This window comes from Macaca mulatta, chromosome 10, assembly GCF_049350105.2.
Source record: "Macaca mulatta isolate MMU2019108-1 chromosome 10, T2T-MMU8v2.0, whole genome shotgun sequence".
In the NCBI taxonomy this organism is placed as follows: domain Eukaryota; kingdom Metazoa; phylum Chordata; class Mammalia; order Primates; family Cercopithecidae; genus Macaca; species Macaca mulatta.
In genome coordinates this window covers 9,696,661-9,720,695 of record NC_133415.1, presented here as the reverse complement: position 1 = coordinate 9,720,695, position 24,035 = coordinate 9,696,661, and the positions used below count along the sequence as shown (strand labels likewise).

Here is a 24,035-nt window from a genome sequence, read left to right as displayed (position 1 = left end):
GCGTTTACATTATGGACACTTAGCCAGCTGGCCAGGATCTTAAGAGTTTAAATTCATGGGAGCATAACCTTTAATACCTTAATCCTGCCCTGATGGCACAGTAGATCTTAAGCTGGTGTCTTGCCTGTTAGATAAAACCTTCCTTGGGTGAGGAGGGCCAGTTAGGGAAATGCTTTCTCCCTAATGTTTCTAAAAGGGCTGACATTCCTGTTTAACATTCAGAACAGGAGATGGGGGGGAGGAATGATTTCCTAATATCCAGCACAGAACTTGGCACAAAATTGGCATCTGGGAATGTTTGTTGAATGGATGAAAACACAGAAATTAACATGACATGATCTCAGCCATTTAGGCACTCACAGATTATAGGAAACACAAATAACTACATCTAATGCCAAAATGACCCATTAGCAGTTGAGCATTCCTAATACGAAAGTCCAAAATCCGAAATGCCCAATGAGCATCTGCTTTGAGCATCATGTTTGTGCTCAAAAGTTTTGGATTTTGTAGTATTTCAGATTTCTTTTTTTTTTTTTTTTTTTTTTTTTGAGACGGAGTCTCGCTCTGTTGCCCAGGCTGGAGTGCAGTGGCCAGATCTCAGCTCACTGCAAGCTCCACCCCCGGGTTCACGCCATTCTCCTGCCTCAGCCTCCCGAGTAGCTGGGACTACAGGCGCCCGCCACCTCGGCCGGCTAGTTTTTTTTTTTTTTTTTTGTATTTTTTAGTAGAGACGGGGTTTCACCGTGTTAGCCAGGATGGTCTCGATCTCCTGACCTCGTGATCCGCCTGTCTCGGCCTCCCAAAGTGCTGGGATTACAGGCTTGAGCCACCGTGCCCGGCCAGATTTCATATTTTTAATTACAGATACTCAACCAGTATTTGTTTTTTTGTTTGTTTTTGAGATGGAGTCTTGCTCTGTCGCCCAGGCTGGAGTGCAGTGGTGCGATCCCAGCTCATTGCAACCTCTGCCTCCTGAGTTCAAGTGATTCTCCTGCCTCAGCCTCCCAAGTGCCTGGGACTACTGGTACTTACCACAATGCTTGACTAATTTTGTATTTTTAGTAGACATGGGGTTTCACCATGTTGGCCAGGCTGGTCTCGAACTCGTGACCTCAAGTGATCCATCCGCCTCGGCATCCCAAAGTGCTGGGATTACAGGTGTGCCCAGCCTCAACCTGTATTGGAAGGCTGCACAGGAGAGGCAGCATTTGAACTGGGCCTTGAGTGATGAAAAAGCCTTCTTCAAACCAATAGCCTAAACACTAGGGTGGGGTGCCAGTGAAGTTTGTGGGTTTTTTTTGGAGATAAAGTCTTGCTCTGTCACCCAGGCTGCAGTGAAGTGGTGGGATCCCAGCTCACTGCAACCTCCGCCTCCTGGATTTAAGCAATTCTCCTGCCTCAGCTTCCTGAGTAGCTGGGATTACAGGTGTTTGCCACCACTCTTGGCTAATTTTTGTATTTTTAGTAGAGACAAGGTTTCACCATGTTGGCCAGGCTGGTCTCAAACTCCCGACCTCAGGTGATCCACCCACCTCGGCCTCCTAAAATGCTGGGATTACAGGTGTGAGCCAACGTGCCCAGCTGCCAGTGAAGGATTGTATAGCAATTTCACCATCCGCCCCTCATGCCCAAGAGCCTAGATGTCTCCCTGGCCTGTGACACTCAACTCTGCCTCTGGCATTTGTTTATTTTTATAAACAGTTAAGAGTGCAGTGGCATGATCATGGCTCACTGCCACCTTAACCTGCTAGGCCTAAGTGATCCTCCCATCTCAACCTCCTGAATAGTTGGGACTATGGGTGTACACCACCATGCCCAGCTAATTTTAAAATACTTTTGTATTGGTAGTGAGGCCAGGCGCGGTGGCTCATGCCTGTAATATCAGCACTTTGGGAGGCCAAGGCGGGCGGATCACTTGAGGTCAGGAATTTGAGGCCAGCCTGGCCAACATGGTGAAACCCCATCTCTACTAAAAATACAAAAAAATTAGCCGGACGTGGTGGCACGCACCTGTAATCCAAGCTACTAAGGAGGGCAAGGCAGGAGAATCACTTGAACCCAGGAGGTGGAGGTTGCAGTGAGCCAAGATCATGCCAGTGCACTCCAGCCTGGGTGACAGAGCAAGACTCAATCTCAAAAAAATAAATAAATAAAAAATAAAATAAAATACTTTTGTAGAGATGATATCTCACTATGTTGCCCAGGGTGGTCTTTACCTCCTGGGCTTAAGCAATCCTCTGGCCTTGACCTCCCAAAGTGCTAGGATTACAGGTGTGAGTCACTGCACCTGGCCTTGTTTTAATTATAGTAAACTATATATAACATAAAAATTAATATTTTAATCATTTTAAGTATACAGGTCAGTGGCATTAAGTACATTCACATTGTTGTGCAACTTTCACCATCATCCATCTCTAGATGTTTTAATCTTCCCAAACTGAAACTCTGTACCCATTAAACAATTCCCCAGTCCCCTCCCCCATCCCCTGGCATTTTACTTGCTCTCTCTATGAATTTGACTACTCTAGGGACCTCATGTAAGTGGAATCCTGTATGTGTCTCTCTGGTAGTTTTTGACTGACTGTTCTCAACAGACAGTCCCTGGGAAGGAGAACCCAACCTGAGAAGCTCATGACTCCCCCTGTAGAAGTTGCTGGGCCTACCCTGCATATAGGAGGGTATTGCTGAAGAGCCTGTCTTAGCCTCACAGTCACTGCCCTATAATTGCCTAGTGAACAGGACCAACTAGCCTTTTCCTCTTTTCTCTCACTGCCACACTCCCGAGAAATTTCCTGGCCTTCTGTGTTCAGCCACAGTGCCCCCTCTGTCACTGCCCAGGACCTCATGGCTGTAGCTAAGCCTCCTTCATTTCAACCAGTTTGTTGTTTAAAGCTAGCTTTTTTTTTTTTTTTTTCGAGACAGACTGTCGTTCTGTTGCCCAGGCTGGAGTACAGTGGTGTGATCTCGGCTCACTGGGCTCACTGCAACCTCTGCCTCCCGGTTTCAAGAGATTCTCATGCCTCAGCCTCCCGAGTACCTGGGATTACAGGTGCCTGCCACCACACCCAGCTAATTTTTTGTATTTTTAGTAGAGACAGGGTTTCGCCATGTTGGCCAGGCTGGTCTCAAAACTCCTGGCCTCAAGTGATCCGCCTGCCTCGGCATCCCAAAGTTCTGGGATTACAGGTGTGAGCTACTGCGCCCGGTCTTAAAACTAGCTTTTTATTCATTTGTTCATTCATTTGTTCAGTGATTCATATATACAGCAAATATTTATTCCAGTAACCCAGCAATAGAGGAAATCCCTCTCCCTTTAGCCCCCAGAATGGTTCATTCTGCTATGTATTGAGTATCACATTAATCATATTTTATTATATGATCAGTGGTTTACATTGTGTTCTTCCACAAAACTGAGAACTTCTTTTTTTCTTTTTTTTCTGAGACAGAGTCTCACTCTGTCGCCCAGGCTAGAGTGCAATGGCACGATCTCGGCTCGCTGCAGCCTCTGCCTCCCGGGTTCAAGTGATTCTCCTGCCTCAGCTTCCTGAGCACCTGGGACTACAGGCACCCACCACCACACCCAGCTAATTTTTTATTTTTAGTAGAGACAGGGTTTCACCATATTGGCCAGGTTGGTCTCGAACTCCTGACCTTGTGATCTGCCCAACTCAGCCTCTGAAAGTGCTGGGATTACAGGCGAGCCACCACGACCAGTCTGAAAACTTTTAGGCAAAAATGTCCCCTGTGTGGGAAGTCAGGGGAGGCTTCACAGAGAAGGTGACATCTGAACTCAGCCTTGAAAGGTATCTAGGCAGAGGTATAGAAGGAAGGGCATTCCAGCAGGACAATAGCATGTACCAAAGCACATAGTCTGAAAGTGCATGCTGGGGTGTGGGGTGTGATGAGGTAGAAAATGAGAGAAAAAGCTGGGCAGAGCCAAACTGAGCCGTGCCTCACACGCTAGGCTAAAAATCACTGTGCGAACTGTGGAAGGACGGCTGTCAGACTGTGTGTTTGAAAGTTCTCTCTCAGGCTGGGTACTATGGCTCACGCTTATAATCCTAGCACTCAGGGAGGCCAAGGTGGGTGGATTGCTTGAGTCTGGGAGTTCCAGATCAGCCTGGGCAACACGGCACAACCCTATCCCTATAAAAAATACAAAAAATTAGCTGGGTGTGGTGGCACATGCCTGTAGTCCCGTCTACTCAGGAGGCTATGGGAGGATCACCTAAGCCCAGGAGGTTGAGGCCGAAGTGAGCTGTGATCATGCCACTGAGTTCCAGCCTGGGTGACAGAGTGAGACCTATCTCAAAAGAAAAAAAGAAAGTTCCCTCTTAGCCACAGTAGGGAAGATGGGGGCAAGGAGAGTGCCTGGAGGTAAGAACAAGAGGCTATACATGCAGATGACAGCTAAGCCACTGTCATACCCATGAGGGTGGCTAAAATAACACAGATAATAGCAAGTGTTGGCAGGAAGGTAGAGAATGTCCACACAAAACCTTGTATCTGAATGTTCATAGCAGCACTATTCATAATAATGAAAAAGTGGAAACAACCCCAATGTCCATCAACTGATGAACAGACAAATTGTATATCCATACAATGAAATACTATTTGACCATACGAAGGAATGAAGCACTGGCACATGCTACAACATGGATGAACCTTGAGAACATTAAGTGAAAGAAGTCAGATATAAAAGAGCATATATTATGATTCTGCTTAAGAGAAATGTCTGGGAAAGGCAAATCCATGGAGACAGAAAGTAGATTAGTAGTTGCCTAGGGCTGAGTGGAGGGATGGGGGAACGAAGAGTGACTGCTGAGTATGGGGTTTCTTTTTAGGGGTGATGAAAATATTCTGGAATTATATTGCCGTGCAACTCTGTGGATATAATTTAAAAAATCTACTGAATTATATCCTTTAAAGGATGAGTATCATGGTTTGTGAATTATATCTCAGTAAAATTGTACTTTTAAAAACTGGTGTCAAGGGAGAAAAATGACAATGAAGCCTAAGCTAGAGCTCTGGGTGCTGGTCCTCCTTGACACCTCTGAGCCAAAGCAGTCTGGTGGCACCAGCACTACAAACTGAGTGCTGATCAGCTATGCAGAATCTTCAGCAGTTGGGAGGCCCAGTGCAGTGCAGTGGAAGATACAGTATCTAGAGTCACAGGGATCTGTGCCAAAGCCCCTGCCCAGCCTCTGACTCTGAAGATGTTTAGCAAGTCACTTCTTACTAATCTTCATGTTCTCCATCTGCAAAATAAAAGGGGTGTTTTGACATGAGAACAGCCTCTATTTCCCCAGGAATGGATCACGGTGGAGGAAAGTGTTAGTTGAAATAAGAATAGAGAGAGTGTCCAGGGTCCACCATGCTGGGTCACATGGGGTAAAGGGGCAGGTCAGTGGCAGCAGAGGGCTCTGAAGAAGGGCTATAGGGCACTGGAGTGATAAGGGTGGTTATGGGGATGATAAGTATATGTTTAACTTTATAATAAGCCATCAAATTGTTTCCCAAAGTGGCTGCACCATTTTACCTTCCCACCAGCAATGTATGAGTGCCAGCTGCTCCACATTCTCCTCAACACTTGGTGTTGTCAGTCTTTTAACTTTAGCTATTGGTAGATGTACAGGGGTACCTCTTAGTAGTTTTAATTTGCATTTCCCTAATGACTAATGATAAATATTTTCATGTGCTTATTAAAGCATACAATTTTGGCCGGGCGCGGTGGCTCAAGCCTGTAATCCCAGCACTTTGGGAGGCCGAGACGGGCGGATCATGACGTCAGGAGTTCGAGACCATCCTGGCTAACACGGTGAAACCCCGTCTCTACTAAAAAATACAAAAAACTAGCCGGGCGAGGTGGTAGGCGCCTGTAGTCCCAGCTACTCGGGAGGCTGAGGCAGGAGAATGGCGTAAAAACCCGGGAGGCAGAGCTTGCAATGAGCTGAGATCCGGCCACTGCACTCCAGCCTGGGCGACACAGCGAGACTCCGTCTCAAAAAAAAAATAAAATAAAATAAAAAATAAAGCATACAATTTTGATGAAAGGTCCTGTTGCTTTAAAAAAAAAAAAAAAAGGTTGAAACCCACTGGCTTAAGTAAACTGTGAGGCTCTTCCAGGGTCTGTAATCTATGAATATTTTAGTGTGGCCCAGGGTCCATCTTCTTTTCTGAAACAAAGCACTCTTTTTTGTTTTTTTTTTTTTTAAGATGGAGTCTCGCTCTGTCACCCAGACTGGAGTGCAGTGGAGTGATTGTGGCTCATTCTGGTCCCGGGTTCAAGCAATTCTCTGCCTCAGCCTCCCAAGTAGCTGGGATTACAGGCCCCCACCACCACGCCTGGCTATTTTATTGTATTTTTAGTAGAGACAGGGTTTCACCATCTTGGCCAGGCTGCTCTTGAACTCCTGACCTTGTGATCCACCCACCTCAGCCTCCCAAAGTGCTGGGATTACAGGCGTGAGCCACCGCAATGGAGTTTAGCTCTGTTGCTTAGGCTGGAGTGCAAGTGGTGCAATCTCAGCTCACTGCAGCCTCCGCCTCCCGGATTCAAGCAATTCTCCTGCCTCAGCCTCCTCAGTAGCTGGGACTACAAGTGTGCACCACCACACCCGGCTAATTTTTGTATTTTTAGTAGAGATGGGGTTTCACCATGTTGACCAGGCTGGTCTCAAACTCCCAACCTCAGGTGATCCGGGCCCCTTGGGCTCCCAAAGTGCTGGGATTACAGGCGTGAGCCACTGTGCCTCGCCCAAAGCACTGTCTTGAATGTAGGTAAATCACACAGTATAAGCACTGTGCTCTGTTATGAGGGTGAGAGATTAAGCCAACAAACATTTCTTGATTATCTACAGGGCTATAATCCCAAATCTGAAATTCTGAAATCCAAATAACTCTGAAAACCAAATGTTTTTTCTTGGTTGGCACCAAAAGCCACTGGTAGCAAAACATGACCTGAATTTTATTTATTTATTTATTTATTTATTTATTTATTTATTTATTTATTTTCTGCAGAAGGACCCTCTATTGTCCCAGGCCTGTGTTGGCTGCCTAGAAGCCTTGCTTGACTACCTGGATGCCCGGAGCCCAGACATAGGTAGAAACTCTCCACATTCTCTGATGTTTCCATGAGAGAGATTAGAGGGAGCCATACCCTTCCATCCTTCTGTTCCAGCCTCCCATACCCTTGTGTGACTCACACTTGTTTTTTTTTTTTTTTTTTTTGAGACGGAGTCTCGCTCTGTAGCCCAGGCTGGAGTCCAGTGGCGCGATCTCGGCTCACTGCAAGCTCCGCCTCCTGTGTTCATGCCATTCTTTTGCCTCAGCCTCCTGATGAGCTGGGACTACAGGCACCCACCACCACGCTCGGCTAATTTTTGTTTTGTATGTTTAGTAGAGACGGGGTTTCACCGTGTTAGCCAGGATGGTGTCGATCTCCTGACCTAGTGTTCCGCCCGCCTCAGCCTCCCAAAGTGCTGGGATTACAGGCGTGAGCCACTGCGCCCGGCCTGTTTTGTTTAATTCTTTTAGCAGCACTGCAAGGGCAGTCATGCCTATTATACAGATGAGATCAATAAGGTTCAGAGAGGTCAAATGATGTGCCCAACCAAGGTCACAATGCTCTTAAGTGGCAGAGCCCTTCTTACTACCTGCCTTCCACAATCATGGCGTATATAGTTTCACTGAGCCAGCCAACATAGGTGGATTAGAAGCACAGCAAAGAAAGAACCCTCCTTGGGTCAGCTTCTCCAGTGCCCTGTCTCTAACTGGGTAGCCCCTTTTTAAGCCAATAGTAGAAAGTCCTCTTGAGCAGTGTCCCAAGGCAAGGCCTTGGAAGCATTAACAACACAGTGTTTGTTGAAGCTCTTCACGTGGCCTCCCAGCCTTGGAATCGGTTTTTGCTGTTTACACTGTTGGATGCTGGAGAGAATTCCTTCCTCAGACCTGAGATTTTGAGGCTCATGACCCTGGTAAGTGCAGAAAGGATATCTTGTGGTCTGAGGAGTGTCATGAGCTGGGTGGTGCTGAAGATGCCAGGGTCTCCTTACTTTAGGAAACCCTAATCCTCAAAGAAGGTGGAAGGGCTGGGCGGGCCTTCACCCTACAAGGGGCCTGCTGAAAGAATTCCTCTGAATGCCCATATCTCCTCACGCCAGGGGACCCCGACACCCTTTCCCCTACTTCTCTCATGACATGTTGACCAGGGCCTGTCTACCACATGCCAGGTCTGCTAGATACTAAGGACGTCAATGAACCAGATACTCTGCCTTTAGGGTCCCTCAGTCTAAAGAGGAGGATAGACAAGTAAACTAGTAATGTAAATATGACACTACAAGTGGTAGAGTAGAGGAGATGCTAACTGCGAGGCACACAGTAAGTGCCCCTTGAATAAATAACAAAGCAGCGAGCCTAAGAATGACAGCGAAGTGGATCAACAAGTACATCAGTGGTTGGTGTAGGAACAAAGAGGAAAGAGTAATAGCTTCTCAGCAGTGAAGGAAACATTTTAGCTGTGGCTTGAGAGATTAATAGGCAGAGAGGAGGAAAGGTGTTCCAGGTAGTGGAGTAAGAACAACAGGTACAAGAGCACATGGTGGTATGTCAGGGGAGCCACACGTAGTTGATTTTGGCCCTGAGTGTTCAGTGCAATGTTGGAGAGGAGGGAGCCAAGGCCAAAGGGGCCAGGAGGGCCAACTCTCTCAGGATCTCACAGTTTGCCTTACTTACCCCACTTCCCCATGACATAGCCCCACCTCTGCCCACTAACTCTGAGCTCCTTGAAGGCAGGCAGGTTCTGTGGGCCTCAGGACAGTGTCCCCTAAAGTTGGGGCACAGCAGATGTCTGTGATGGAGATGCCAAATCACTGGGTGTTTGGGGCTTCTCTTCCTTGGCCAGTTTATGCGGTACCGGAGTAGCAGTGTCCTCTCTCATGAAGAGGTGGGTGATGTTCTGCAAGGTGTGGCTTTGGCTGACCTGTCTACCCTCTCGAACACCACACTCCAGGCCCTGCATGGCTTCTTCCAGCAGGTGGGTGGGAAGGGGAGGCCATGCAGCCACTGTAAAGCTAGATCCTCAAGACCATCTTCTCTTGGAGGGTGGGAGCTCTGACCACAGCAGCCAAGGAATGGGAGGCTGGAAGTACAGAGGATGGAGGCAGTTAGGGCCTAAGTGGAGTGGGCACCGAGGAGGCCTGTCTTCCCTGCCTTCTTCTCCCTGCAGCTCCAGAGCATGGGACACCTGGCTGACCACAGCATGGCCCAGACCCTGCAGGCCTCTTTGGAGGGCCTTCCCCTTAGCACCTCCTCAGGCCAGCCACCCCTGCAGGACATGCTGTATCCTTTCTTGCATCTGGGAGCCTTGGCCTGGGCAAGCTTTCCCAGGCCGTAAGAAGCTGTGGCATCATGCTTCAGGACATAGGTGCACTATAGTCTTGTCTTCTAAAGTAAGCAGGGGTCAGTGAGGATAATTAACAGTGTTGACAACAGCAATGCCGTGTCCTGTTAATATTAAGTTCCTACAAAGACTAGGCACATTACAAGCATTATATATATATGTATGTATAAATACATATTTTTTTATTTTGATATTCTCTCACCCAGGCTGGAGTGCAGTGGCACAATCTTGGCTCACTGCAACCTCCGCCTCCTGGGTTCAAGCAATTCTCCTGCCTTAGCCTCTCGGGTAGCTGGGACTACAGGCGCCTGCCACCAGGCCCAGCTATTTTCTTTTTTTTGTATTTTTAGTAGAGACAGGGTTTCACCATATTGGACAGGCTTGTCTCGAACTCCTGACCTTGTGATCCGCCTGCCTCAGCCTCCCAAAGCACTGGGATTACAGGCGTGAGCCACCATGCCTGGCTACATGCATTATATTTAATCCTCACATCAGCTAGGAGTGTTAAGGTAGTTGTAGTACAGGTTGAGCATCCCTAATACAAAAATTAGAAATCCAAAGTGCTCTGAATCTGAAACTTTTTGAGTGCTGATGTGATGCTACAGGTGGAAAATTCCATACCTGACTTCATGTGATGAGTTGCAGTCAAAATGTAGTCAAAACTTTGTTTCATGAATAGGCCAAGTGCGGTGGCTCATGCCTGTAATCCCAGCACTTTAGGAAGCCTAGGCAGACAGATCACTGGAGGCCAGGAGTTTGAGACCAGCCTGGCCGACATGGTGAAATCTCATCTCTGAAAAATACCAAAATTAGCTGGGTGTGGTGGCATGTGCCTGTAGTCCTAGCTACTCGGGAGGCTGAGGCACAAGAATAGCTTGAGTCGGGGATGTGGAGGGCAGTGAGCCGAGATCACACCACTGTACTCCACCCTGGGCGACAAAACAAGACTCTGTCCCAGAAAAAAACCAAAAAATTTTGTTTCATGAATAAAATTATATTTTTAATATTCTTTTATTTATTATTTTTTTTAAGACAGCATCTTGCTTTGTTACCCAGGCTGGAGTGCAGTGGTGTGAACATAGCTCATTGTAGCCTTCACCTCCTGGGCCCAGGGGATCCTCCCGCCTTAACCCTCCAAGTAGCTGAGACTGCAAGTGAGCTACACCAGTCTCAGCTACTTGAAGGTAGCTCCAAGTAGCTCTCACGCCTGGCTAATTTTTGAAGTTTTTTGTAGATGCAGGGTTTCACCATGTTGCCCAGGCTTGTCTCAAACTCCTGAGCTCAGGTGATCTGCTTGCTTTGGCCTCCCAAGTGCTGGGATTACAGGCATGAGCCACCGTGCCTGGCCCATGAACAAAATTATTTAAAACACTGCATAAAATTACCTTCAGGTGTCCAGACGTGTGGCTCACGCCTGCAATCCTAGCACTTTGGGAGGCCGAGGTCAGTGGATCACCTGAGGTCAGGAGTTACAGACCAGCCTGGCCAACATGGTGAAACCCCATCTCTACTAAAAAATACAAAAATTAGCTGGGCGTGGTAGTGTGCACCTGTGATCTCAGCTACCCAGGAGGCTGAGGCAGGAGAATCACTGGAACCTGGGAGGCAGAGGCTGCAGTAAGCCAAGATCACACCACTGCACACCAGCCTGGGTGACACAGCAAGACTCCATCTCAAAAAAAAGAAAAGAAAGCTTGGGGGCTGGGCACAGTGGCTCACACCTGTAATCCCAGCACTTTGGGAGGCTAAGGTGGGTGGATCACTTGAGGTCAGGAGTTCTGCGACAAGCCTGGCCAACATGGTGAAACCCCATCTCTACTAAAAACACAAAAATTAGCTGGGCATGGTGGTGCACGCCTGTAATCCAAGCTGCTTGGGAGGCTGAGGCAGGAGAATCGCTTGAACCCGGGAGGCGGAGGTTGCAGTGAGCAGAGAGCTAAGATTGTGCCACTGCACACTCCAACCTGGGCAACAGAGTGAGACTATGTCTCCAAAAAAAAAAAAAAACTTTTTGGGGGGCTGTGGCAGTGGTCAGAGGCCCTCTGGTGGGTGGTTGCACCCAGAGACACTGCAGTCCAGAGGTGTGTGTGAGGGTAGTTTGCTTCCTCCGCACCTCTCTGGCTGCCTCCCTGGCTCTCCTCCTTGCCCCTTCCTTGGAATAGTTCCCTGTTGAATAGCAACTACCTAGCCCAGGTGTTCAGGACCCAATTTTAGAATCCATCCCACTATTCTCAGGAGCACCTCTGTTCTTGCCTGACCATTCTTGCCTGTTTTGGGCTCTGGAAGTGTGATGCCCCCATGGTTGGCCCTACCTCTCTGCTGTTTTCCTCTCATGTTTTGCTGCCAGCTGCCTGGGAGGGGTGGCTGTATCCCTGTCCCACATCAGAAACTGATCCTCAGGACTTGAAGGCCCAGAAATGGAGAGAGAATGAGACCTGGAGACAGAGAGCATAATTGTTGAGGAAATGGATGACAGTTGAAGCTATTCATATGGAGCCATATACTCCATTGTTGAAATAGAATAAGGAAATAAAATGATACACTCACATACCTGCGTGGGCTCTCCAAAAACACCGTACTGCCTTGTCTACCAGGAGCTGGTTTCTCAGCCAGTTGGATAGGGGATTGTTTCAGCAAGGAGACTGATGGCCTCCTCAGGGAGGGAGGGACGGGACAGGATTCATTCTTGAAACAGCACTCAGGGAGTCAGCTGGGTGCCTCAGCTGTACTCAGAGAACACCAGTCAGGCCATCCTGGGGCTGGCAGGGCAAAGAAAGGCCTAGGGGTTGGGGCTGCTGCGTTCCAAGTGCTCCGAGAGGCAGTTGACCTGCTCCCTCACCTCACATGGAGGTGGATAGAGGTAAACTTTCCAGGCAAGGAGGGTCAAATTCTGAACTTTCCTATCAGAACGAAACTGTCCCAGCCTCAGCCCTTCCCTGGCTAAAGTAGGTCCCCTCTGTCCCTTCCCATACAGCCATCATCGGAACTGGTGTTTATGCACCCTTGTGGGTAAATCTTGGGAATGCATGTCCAGCTCGGCCCCCGGCATGAGGTCTAAGCTCAACCCAGACCGGGCCTCTAGCTTCCTTTCCCCCCGGCAGGGGCCCCGGGCCCGGAGATGGCCACGCCACGCTGCCTCCTCGGGTCTGGCTGTCCTGATCCTGCGTAAAAGTGGGGCTGCACTCGGCCTAACGAACGGACGGGGAAGCCCCCGACGCACTTGGTTTATTAGTTGGACCGGAGGGGCAAGCAAGGGATTCCCGAACCCTGCACTGCGTCTGTGTGAGGTCCTTAAAAAAGAAAAAACGTGCTAGTCACTGCCCACTAAAGTCACCTTGCGATCTAAAATCTAAAAACTCGGCCACAGACGACGACACAGTTTCGAGGAGGGCGTGCAAAAGGTCACCCGGCCGACAGGAGCTGGGGCCCCTGTTTGCTGATTCACACCTTAAATTGGGCACAGACCCCACCTGCAGATTTAACTTCCTTCAACCCAAGCTAAATCCAGGGCCACGTACCCGGTGCCCGCAGGAGGGGTAGGACGCGGCCGGGTCAGACAGCGCGCTGGAGGTACGCCAGAGTCGGGCGGGGCGGGGCGGAGCGGGGCGGGGCGGTGGGGCAGGGCCGGAAGTGAGGCCAGCGGAGCCCGGCGTCGCGGCTCGCGCTCATTGGCCGGGAGCAGCGCGGTGGGCGGGACGGCGCTCGGCGGTCCGCTCTTGGTTGCTAGCAGGGTGCTGCTGCTTTCAGTGCGTTTGCTGTTAGCCTCTTGGAACTTCGAGCCCAGCTGCTCGCACAGGACTCGGCCACCTGCCCTTCATGCACCGCCTGGCCAGGTAGGTGGCGGTAGGGGCGGGGGGCTGCAGGTTCCTGGGGAGGATAATGAGAGAACCGAGGGCCCCGAACCGGCCGCAGGTGGTGGGGAGGGAGTTTCGTGGACCTGGACGCCTCTGTTCCTTGAAAGGGCTCGCTCCCTCCTCCGGGAGCCCCGAAGGCTCGGGGTCAACCACCCGGGCCCCCGACCCCGGTAGCCGACTCAAGGCCCGCCACTACCAGGTACCTTGCAGGAGTTCAGAGCCTCATGCTGAGCCAGGAGGAGCTCCGGGGGAAGCACAGGGCAGGATCGGGATTGAGAGGCTGAAAAAGTGAGTGTAACAGTAGAGAAAGCAGGACCTGTCCCTCAGTCTGCTGTTCTGGGTTTTCTTTCCCACTTCCCTGCTTCAGTCATTGCCAGCTGTCTGGTATTCTCCTTGTCCCCTAAAGTTTTGCCCTAGCCTGGTTCTGGTTCCCTTGAGTTTGGAGCAGGAGGTGGAATGTGGAGGGTCCTGGGTGAACTTGAACTATTCCTTCTCTAGGTTTCACTTACTCGTCTGCTTGGGGGTAGGGGGTTCTCCGGATGACCTCTGCAGCCCCTCACTGTCTGTAACTGAGCATCTCTCCCCTGGGGCAGATCTCCTGGTAGTTCAGTAGCCAACTGTGATCTCAGGTAGCCTGTGCTCATTTAGGAAGAGTCAGAAGACAGAGCACTGGACTTAGAGCCAAACAGACTCTTGGTTCGGCCTGGCAATAGCTGTGTGACTTTGGGCAGTCACCTCATTTTTCTGTGCCTTGATTTCACATTGGTAACATTGGGGAGTTGTAATCTGAGTGTGAGAGCTCTCCTGACCACTTTATGTAATCTTGCACCTAACCGACACCCTCTCATCCTTCTGTGATTGTTTTACAAATGTATTGATTGTTTTTTATCCCTACTAGAGACCTAAGTACCAAGAGTGCAGAGATTTTTGCTTGTCTTATTTATTGCTGTATTCCTGCCTCTAGAACAGTGCCTAGAATGTGGTAGGTACTGTCAACCTAAATAACAGAGTGAGAGACTCTAAAAAAATGATGTTTACTTGGGAATAGACATTGTAGTGAGAATATGTGTGCCATAGTAACCTCTGTACGTATTTGGTAAGGTTTTGAAAGGAAAAATGAGGATTGCATAATTATTTTGAGATAGTTATCCTTGGCTACAAGGATGAATAGTAAGAGTGGTGCCAGTCTGAGGTTAGACAGGCAGTTGCAGGGCAGATGTCCTCACAGAAATATTTTTCTGTGTAAGTCTGCAATGGTCTCTGTGCAGGGTTGTGGTTTTTGCATTTTTTCTGATCTTGTTATCAGTCATTTGTGCATGAGAACCCTCTTTTCATGACCTTCCTTGGTTTTGTCAGAGTTGTTCTTGTTTTTTTCCCATTGGAGAATCATGCTTTAAATTTGTCAGAGTTTTTAACACAAACGACTCTGTTTTGATTCTAACAGCTTCCATATTTCCCCCTTTTGGTCAAGATCTTTCTCCAAAAGACTTATGATCGGTCATCCTGTAGTTAGGTCCCCCAGTGCTGGGATGGACCTATCTTGGGTTGTTGGTCTCTTGCCACGTTGAAGGGAATTATTGGTGACTAGGAGTCAGTATCAAAACCCTTGTAGTGGCTGGGAGCAGTGATTCACGCCTGTAATCCCAGCACTTTGGGAGGCCAAGGAGGGAGTATCACTTGAGTCCAGAAGGTCGAGACCAGCCTGGGCAACATGGCAAAACCCTATCTCTACAAAAAATACAAAAATTATCCTGGCAGGGCCGGGCATGGTGGCTCATGCCTGTAATCCCAGCACTTTGGGAGGCCGAGGCGGGCAGATCATGAGGTCAGGAGATCGAGACCATCCTGGCCAACATGGTGAAACCCTGTCTCAACTAAAAATACAAAAAATTAGCCAGGCGTGGTGGCAGGCGCCTATAGTCCCAGCTACTCGGGAGGCTGAGGCAGGAGAATGGTGTGAGCCGGGAAGGTGGAGCTTGCAGTGAGCCAAGATCATGCCACTGCACTCCAGCCTGGGTGACAGAGTGAGACTCCGTCTCAAAAAAATTAATTAATTAATTAAATTAAATTAAATACAAAAATTAGCTGGGCATAGTGACACATGCCTGTAATCCCAGCTACTAGGGAGGTTGAGGCAGGAGAATTGTTTGAACCGGGTAGGCGGAGGTTGTGGTGAGCTGAGATCACACCATTGCACTCCAGCCTAGGCAACAAGAGCAAAACTCCATCTCAAAAAAAAAAAAAATTATCCAGGCATTGGTTGGGGAGTGTGTGGGGGAGAGTTGGGTAGAGAATCACTTAAGCCCGGGAGTCTGAGGTTATAGTGAGCTGTGATTATACCACTGCACTCCAACGTGAGTGACAGAGCAAGACCCTGTCTCAAAAAACCCCAAATACCTTTTAGCCACATTTGAGCAGCAAGGGAGGTTTGGAAGGAGTGGCTCTCAAGATAAGTCTACCTGGAGTTCATTATTAAGTTCAATTTTGGCTGTTCCATAGGCATTTGCTATCATTGCAAACTTCTGGGTCAGCATTATTCTGTTAGGAGTGGTACCTCACCAAAAATTTAAAAAGTAACAGGTATAAAGTTTAAAAAGAAAATAGGGCTGGGCATGATGGCTCACCCCTGTAATCCCGGCACTTTGGGAGGCCAAGGCAGGCAGATTGCTTGAACCCAGGAGTTCGAGACCAGCCTAGACAACATCACGAAACCCCGTCTCTACAAAAAATACAAAAATTAGCCAGACGTGGTGGTGTGCAACTGTAATCCCAGCTACTCGGGAGGCTGAGGCAGGAGAATCACTTGAACCTGGGAGGCAGAGGTTACAGTGAGCCAAGATGGTGCCACTGCACTCCAACCTGGGCTACAGAATGAGACTGTCTCCAAAAATAATATAAAATAAATAAATAGGAAAATAGGAAGTAATATTAATAGCAATATGATAATCTCAGTTTGCATTATAGTTTTAAGAGGCCCAGCATGGTGGCTCATGCCTGTAGTCCCTGCACTTAGGGAGGTCAAGGTGGGTGGATTGCTTGCACCCAGGAGTTCGAGACCAGCCTGGGCAACTTGGCAAAACCTCATCTCTACAAAAACAAGTACAAAAATTCTCCAGGCACAGTGGCATGAGCCTATAGTCCCAGGCTACTGGGGAGGCTGAGGCAGGAGGATTGCTTGAGCCTCAGAAGTCGAGGCTGCAGTGAGCCAAGGTGGCACCACTGCATTTAAGCCTGGGCAACAGAGTGAGACCCTGTCTCAAAAAAAAATAAAATAAATGAAAATAAAAATATAAAAAAATTCTGAGACATGAACCTAGGCTTAAAGACAACCAATTGAATAAGTCAGATGCCCGTTGGGAATTAGATGAGACCTATTGTAACCATGAGGCCTGCTTTATTTTTTGTATTTGGGTCTCAGCTTCCCAGAGGAATGTATCCAGGTACAGTATGTAGTATTAGCAATAGCACCAACATTTGTGAATAGATAATATAGCTCAGTTTTTACCACCTACTATGCCATAACTGGGTTGAGTTAAAATAGAGAGTGAGCAACAGTTTTTTAGGGTTTTGTTGTTTGTTGTGATCAACAGTTCTGTTAGGGATGTTGCCAAAGTCATCCACGAAGTGGCTTAAAGGATCTCTTGAGTCAGATTCTGTCAAGTTACCAGCAGAAGCTACTGATTGTGAAATTTCAATTACACCATTATCCTGCCAAGTGAAAAAAAGGAGACATTAAAACGGATAAGAGTTGGCCGGGTGCGGTGGCTCACGCCTATAGTCCCAGCACTTTGGGAGACCAAGATGGGTGGATCACGAGGTCAGGAGATCGAGACCATCCTGGCTAACATGGTGAAACCACGTCTCTACTAAAAATACAAAAAAAATTAACCCGGGCGTGGTGGCGGGCACCTGTAGTCCTAGCTACCTGGGAGGCTGAGGCAGGACAATGGCGTGAACCCGGGAGGCGGAGCTTGCAGTGAGCCAAGATTGCACCACTGCGCTGCAGCCTGGGCAACAGAGTGAGACTCCTTCTCAAAAACAAAACAAAACAAAAAAAAAACAGGTAAGAGTCTCAAAATGATATGGAATCTTGTTCCAGTGTCTTCGGAAAAGCTATCTACGGTATGAAACCATCAACTTCTTATCCTGGTTTGCAGTTTGAATGTCTCTGGTTACGGCATTGAGAGGTTTGGTGAACTTTCTGTGTGACCCATACATTAGGCACAAGGCTTGTCCATTAAAGTTCATCTAGTTTCAACTTACAGGGCTTCAGGAACAGAGCAGTGCCCATTTTTAATAATTTCATGGAAGAAAGTTGGATTGGAGGAATCTAGAATTCAGGAGCTAATCCAGTATACAAGTAGGTAATGAGAACTCAAAAGCAATGCACAGGGCTACAGTCTAGTAACAGGTATACTCTATCTTTTTTTAGAAACAAAATTTTCTCTTTACAGTGATCACATAGGAGTACCAGGTTTAAAAACCGTTTGAGGCTAGGAAGGAAAACCAAGGCAGACTTTAGATTTTACTGCACAGTCATAAGGTTCCTGGGCCTGCCAGGAAGTGACAGATTTTACTCATTCACTGTAAGGCTGGGAATCTTTGAAGGCAGGCTTTCTATGCACATTTTCAAGTATGATATTCTAGTTAAAGCTGTGGTAATATAAGCAGTATTTATTGTATTCTGTTATAATAGAGAGCAGGCTGGGTGCAGTGGCTCACGCCTATAATCTCAGCACATTGGGAGGCCAAGCTGGGCAGATCGCTTGAGGCCAGGAGTTCGAGACCAGCCTAAGCTAACATGGTGAAACCCCATCTCTACTAAAAATACAAAAAGTAGCCAGGCATAGTGGTGCTCGCCTGTGATCCCAGCTACTGGGAAGGCTGAGGCGCAAGAATCACTTGAACCCGGGAGGCGGAGGTTGCAAGTTCTGAGATCGTGCCACTGCACTCCAGCCTGGGCAACAGAGTGAGACTCTGTCTCAAAATAAAAAAAGAGAGAGAGCAAAGTCTTACTGGACTTTTGCAAATAACCACATTGCCATAAGAATACTCATGAATAGGCCAGCATGGTGGCTCACGCCTATAATCCTACCACTGTGGGAGGCCATGGCAGCCTGATCACTTGAACCCAGGAGTTCAAGATCAGCCTGGGAAACATGCCCCATCTCTACTAAAAAATACAAAAATTATCTGGGTGTAGTGGCACATGCCTGTACTCCCAGACCCTTGGGAGACTGAGGCAGGAGAACTGATTGAGCCTGGGAGGTCAAGGCTACAGTGAGCCATGATTATACCACTGCACTCCAGAGGGAGACCCTGTCTAAAAACAAAACAAAACAAAAAGAATACTTATGAATAGTTTTCAATTTTTAGATGGATTAAATTGGGAGAAAAAGTAAATGTTTCCACCTCTCTTTACAAAAGTGTTTCTTAAGGAATTGCTATAAACTATGGATAGCTTAAGAGAAAAAGTTTCCTTAAATTTAGAAAACAAAACAAGTAAAGAACCAATAATGTTTCAAATATATGTCATAAAAACATTACCCTGGCAGGGTGGCTCATGCCTGTAATCTCAGCACTTTGGGAGGCCAAGGCAGGAGGATTGCTTGAGCTCAGGAGTTTGAGACCAGCCTAGGTAGTATAGCAAGATCCTACCTCTACAAAAAAATTTAAAAGATTATAATAGCTGGGCATGGTGACATGTGCTTGTAGTCTCAGCTACACAGGATGTTGAGGTAGGAGGCTTGCTTAAGCCCAAGAGGTTGAGGCTGCAGTGAGCCTGGATGACAGAGCGAGACCCTCTCTCAAAAAAAAAAAAAAAAAAAAAAGAAAAGAAAATTATCTTCATCAGTTTTTAATTGAGTTTTGTTTGATTTTGACTAGATTTCAGGAATTCATCAGTTTCTTCATTAGAGTTCTGAAAAATTTTTATTTAGTTCATTGATCTTAAAGTTTTTAACTTTTTAAAAACTTGTATTTAAGATTACTTGTTAGAGTCTTTTCATGAATCTGATTGCAAATGCTTTTAGAGAAGAATCAGAACCATGGATGACAAAGACTTGGAACAACCATGGTTGAAAATCTTTTTTTTTAGACTATTAATTTTTTTTTTTTTTTGAGACGGAGTCTCACTCTGTTGCCCAGGCTGGGTGGAGTGCAGTGGTGTGATCTCAGCTCACTGTAACCTCTGCTTCCTGGGTACGAGCAATTCTCCTGCCTCAGCCTCCCAAGCAGCTGGGATTACAGGCACGTGCATCCATGCCCGGCTAATTTTTTTAATTTTTAGTAGAGACGGTTTCACCGTGTTAGCCAGGATGGTCTTGATCTCCTGACCTTGTGATCCGCCTGCCTCGGCCTCCCAAAGTGCTGGGATTACAGACATTAGCCACTGCGCCTGACCCCATGGTTAAAAATCTGATGGAAGTTCATTATAATCAGCAGTGGACAAGGAAATTTGTCAATTTGTTATTTATGTGTCACAAGCAATACAGAAGGTTACAAGGGTGTAAAAACAAAAAATCTTAACCCTTTCATAGCTCAGGTTTTATGAAAAAGTTGTGAATTTCATCAGACACAGGAAGAGTGTGTCCAAGGTTATGAGTTTCCATCATATTATAGTGGAATGTAAATAAGAAAACTAGCACCAGCTGGGCGCGGTGGCTCACGACTGTAATCCCAGCACTTTGGGAGGTCGAGGCGGCAGATCACCTGAGGTCAGTAGTTCAAGACCAGCCTGGCCAACATGGCAAAACCCCGTCGCTACTAAAAATACAAAAATTAGCTGTGTGTGGTGGTGGGTGGCTGTAATGCCAGCTACTTGGGAGGCTGAGGCAGGGAGAATCGCTTGAACCCAGGAAGCGGAGGTTGCAGTGAGCCGAGATCGTGCTGTTGCACTCCAGGCTATGCAGCAGACCAAGACTCCATCTCAAAAAAACAAAACAAAACAAAAACTAGCACCTTCAACTGGGGAATACCTGTTTCTTAGTTAAAAGCATGAGAAATTTCCTGGTTAAATGAAACAATTCAGGCACATCAAGAAAAGCCTAAAATACAGAATCAAGTTATACTAAAGGAAAACATTGCTTTTCTAGGCCCTCAAGACAGAATATTTGAGTGTCAGGCCATAACAGCAGAGTTAGAACCAGAGAAAAAAAGCTACAGTAGCCGAGTGCAGTGGCTCACACCTGTATCCCAGTACTTTGGAAGGCCAAGGTGGGTGGATCACTTGAGCCCAGGAGTTCAAGACTAGCCTGGGCAATGTGGCAAAACCCCACCTCTAGGAAAAGTACAAAAATTAGCCATGCATGGTGGCATGCACCTGTGGTCCCAGCTACTCAGGAGGCTGAGGTGGGAGGATGGCTTGAGCCTGGGAGGTGGAGGCTGCAGTGAGCCATGACTATGCCACTGCACTCCAACCTGGGCAGCAGAGCAAGACCCTGTCTCAAAAAAAAAAAAATTACAAAAGCTAACAAAAAACATTGAGAATTACCACCCTAACCAAGTGAAAAGATGCATCCTTTCAAGGGGAGAAAGAGGAAGGGTGGAAGGCAGCAATGTATGTCTTGGGAATCACCAGGAAAGTGAACTTCATAGCACTCAATAAATAATTGTGTTGGCCGGGCATAGTGGCTCACTCCTGTAATCCCAGCATTTGGGAGTCCAGGGCGAGAGGATAGCTTGAGTTTAAGAGTTGGAGACCAGCCTGGGCAATATAGCAAGACCTCATCTCTACTAAGGAAAAATAAAAAATAAAAAGGGTCAGGTGCGGTGGCTCACTTTTGTAATCCCAGCACTTTAGGAGGACAAGGCGGGCAGATCACCTGAGGTTGGGAGTTTGAGACCAGTCTAGTCAACATGGAGAAACCCCATCTCTACTAAAAATACAAAATTAGCTGGGCATGGTGGCACATGCCTGTAATCCCAACTACTCAGGAGGCTGAGGCAGGAGAATCGCTTGAACCTGGGAGGCGGAGGTTGCAGTGAGCCGAGATCGCGCCGTTGCACTCCAGCCTGGGCAATCAGAGTGAAACTCCATCTTAAAAAAAAAAAAAGAAAAATTAATCAAAATAAATAAATAATTGTGGCATGTTGCCTGAATATGAACAGATGTTGTATGTAGTACCTGTGGTTCCAGAGTGAGTGAGTAGCAAGCCCCCTTACCCTGAGACTGCCCTGCCTTCCTCCCTGCCCTTTGTCCCTTCTTCCTTTCTGATGACAAAAGTCAAGGAAGGAGGAAAACCCCGGAAGTTTCACATCTCCTCTGCCTGGGCTTCTTTGACCAGATGCTTTCCTGGGAGGCCAAGATAGGGGATGTGGAGGGAATACTGTTGATGAGCCCCTCCTCCCCAGGCACAGTGCCTCACCCAGACCTCCCTCCCTGCAGCAGGGAGGTGACCTCCTTATCCCTGTTCTACAGCTGAGAAGGCTGAGGTTTAGAAAGGCTGGGCAAGCTGCTCGAGGTCCCAGAGTCAGGGGTGGGGGCCGGGCTCCAGCCCAGAGCTCTAGCCGCTGACCCAGTGCTCTAAGCGTCCTTGTGTTACTCATACTTACCTTCCTCCCCACCTCCTAGCATCCCATGGGTCTGTATTGTGTGCCTGCTGGCCCTGGGATAGGAGCTGCAGCTTCAGGGCTCCCCAAAGCTGGGTTCTTGGTATTCGGAGGATGTGCTGTATCAGGGGAAGCTGCTGTTCACCTTTGCCCTCTATTTTATGTAACACCAATCTCTGGGTCTCACTCTCTTTCTTTGGGTTATTCTTCCAGCTCAAGAGGTTTGGATATGGACCTTCTTCAGTTCCTGGCCTTCCTCTTTGTCTTGCTTTTGTCTGGGACGGGAGCCACAGGCACCTTGAGGACTTCCCTGGACCCAAGCCTGGAGATCTGTATCCTTTAGGGTTGGTAGTTAATGAGCTGTCTTTGAGGGGTCTATAAATGAGGTTTCTTTACTCGGGGATTCCAGGGATAAGCAGCCCAGTTGAGGGGAACAGGGAGAAAAAGTGAGGTGCTCTAGCCAGATCTTGAGCAAGTCAGGTCTCTCCGGAGCTTCAGCTTCCGCATATAGTAAATGGAGATGACAAGGCCCATCTCTAGACTGCAAAGGCTCAGTGAGGACTGTGCATGGCCTGGCACCTTGTGGGCAAGATCCTGGGTGGAGACTCAGGAATTCTGGATTACTGGCCCATCTCGACCCTGGTGAACTGGGCCACCTGCTCCAGGCCAGGCCTCAGGGACACAAAGATGAATTACAACGAGTCCCCTGGGTTTGAGGTGTCCATAAGCCTAGGGGAAGAAAGTATCCAAACAAATGATCATTTTACTCTGTGACCAGTGCTCTGATGGGCACAGGAGGGGAAACACTGTGATGATTTTTGAGCCAGGCCTTGAAAGGATAGAAACTCCTAGAAGAGGGTGAGGGGCATTCTGGGCAGAGAGGGTGCAGCATGAGCAGAGAGGTGGAGGCTCTGGAACAGTGAATGCTTGTGGAGAGGGCAGGAAGACCACAGCGAAGGGAAGGCAGGAGCCATGTCTGGAGGCTTGGTTTCAGGCTTCTGGGTGTGGAGCATCATGGGAACTGGATGAATGGTGCTTTGCAGGGCCATGGACTTGTCAGTTTGTTCATTTCCTGGAGGCTTCTAGCCCTGGGCATCCATGACCCTTGCAGATACTTGCTGGTTAGGAATGAGCCTTCTGAGGCAAGACTGCTCGATTGTCCAGGCAGGGCTATTGATGCCAGCCCCTTAACTTAATGCTGCCCAGACAAGAAGATGTTTGAGGTGAAGCGGCGGGAGCAGCTGTTGGCACTGAAGAACCTGGCACAGCTGAACGACATCCATCAGCAGTACAAGATCCTTGATGTCATGCTCAAGGGGCTCTTTAAGGTGTGTGCAGGCAGGGGGCAGCTCTTGGCAGGTCCAGTCTTTGATCTGGGCACTGATGGGTAAATAGGAGTTCCCTAAGGGGATGGTGTTCAGGGACAAGGGAACTGCGTGCACATAAGACTTGAAGTGGGGTTTAAATAAATGGGGACAGAAGCAGTCTGTTATGGGCACTGTGAAGCCACTCAGCCCTGGCGGGATTCCCTCAGGTGCTGGAGGACTCCCGGACAGTGCTCACCGCTGCTGATGTGCTCCCAGATGGGCCCTTCCCCCAGGACGAGAAGCTAAAGGATGGTATGGTCTGCCCTATACTGCCCTGTCCTCGGCACCACCCGATCTTCTCTAGCTGCTTCTTCTCTCCTGTTCTTGTCACTCTTTTTTTCTCCCCGGAAGTGCCCTCTTGTGGCACCTTCCAAGTGGTCCCCTTGGGCAGATGGGCGCTTTGTGAGTGGCCTTCCTCGTTAACTGGCTACATTTTAGCAATAGCATTTCTTTTTTTTTTTTGAGACGAAGTCTCACTGTCACTAGGCTGAAGTACAGTGGTGTGATCTCAGCTCACTGCATCCTCCACCTCCTGGGTTCAAGTGATTCTCCTGCCTCAGCTTCCCAAGTAGCTGAGACTACAGACACACACTGCCACACCCAGCTAGTTTTTGTATTCTGAATAGAGATGGGGTTTCACCATGTTGGCCAGGATGGTCTCAATCTCTTGACCTTATGATCGGCCAACCTCGGCCTCCCAAAGCACTGGGATTACAGGCGTGAGCCACTGCACCTGGCCACGATAGCATTTCTTAGATTACTCTGAGAGGATAGCAGCAGCTCTTACATAATACATAGTGGACACTGTACAACCATCAACTCTAATCTCTACCATAACTCTGGGGGAAGACACTGTTCTCTCTA

The 24,035-nt window shown here is 48.1% G+C and overlaps 2 protein-coding genes and 3 long non-coding RNA genes across 14 annotated transcripts in view; 3 read left to right on the top strand and 2 right to left on the bottom strand.

Moving 5' to 3' along the window:
• MEI1 (meiotic double-stranded break formation protein 1) overlaps positions 1–11,948 on the top strand; it is a 103,603-nt gene extending 91,655 nt beyond the window's left edge. The window contains exons 27-31 of the mRNA XM_015150474.3: positions 7,021–7,102; positions 7,870–7,976; positions 8,903–9,034; positions 9,227–9,339; positions 11,748–11,948. Coding sequence (XP_015005960.3) covers positions 7,021–7,102; positions 7,870–7,976; positions 8,903–9,034; positions 9,227–9,339; positions 11,748–11,793 — 480 coding nt within the window. The 3' untranslated portion in view covers positions 11,794–11,948. The remainder of the gene's footprint in view (positions 1–7,020; positions 7,103–7,869; positions 7,977–8,902; positions 9,035–9,226; positions 9,340–11,747) is intronic.
• LOC107000676 (uncharacterized) lies at positions 7,380–12,983 on the bottom strand. Its single transcript, XR_001447804.3, has 4 exons — positions 12,919–12,983; positions 11,952–12,159; positions 11,713–11,835; positions 7,380–9,139 (listed from the first exon to the last, which is right to left on the bottom strand). It is a non-coding gene; the product is annotated as an uncharacterized LOC107000676 (long non-coding RNA).
• Positions 12,984–13,100: 117 nt separating this feature from the next.
• The window catches only part of CCDC134 (coiled-coil domain containing 134), a 31,758-nt gene continuing 20,823 nt past the window's right edge, over positions 13,101–24,035 (top strand). For 4 of the 10 annotated variants that reach the window (XR_013398667.1, XR_013398666.1, XM_077948558.1 and 1 more), the window contains exons 1-5: positions 13,101–13,233; positions 13,454–13,542; positions 22,018–22,136; positions 23,011–23,132; positions 23,339–23,423. Coding sequence is in view for 4 of the 10 variants with exons in the window: in XM_077948558.1 (XP_077804684.1) it covers positions 22,034–22,136; positions 23,011–23,132; positions 23,339–23,423 (310 nt within the window). In the remaining 6 variants the exon portion in view is untranslated. 10 annotated transcript variants of the gene reach the window in all.
• On the top strand, positions 13,454–19,095 carry LOC144331663 (uncharacterized). Its single transcript, XR_013399006.1, has 2 exons — positions 13,454–15,208; positions 17,197–19,095. It is a non-coding gene; the product is annotated as an uncharacterized LOC144331663 (long non-coding RNA).
• LOC144331661 (uncharacterized) lies at positions 16,666–19,103 on the bottom strand. Its single transcript, XR_013399004.1, has 2 exons — positions 18,837–19,103; positions 16,666–18,351 (listed from the first exon to the last, which is right to left on the bottom strand). It is a non-coding gene; the product is annotated as an uncharacterized LOC144331661 (long non-coding RNA).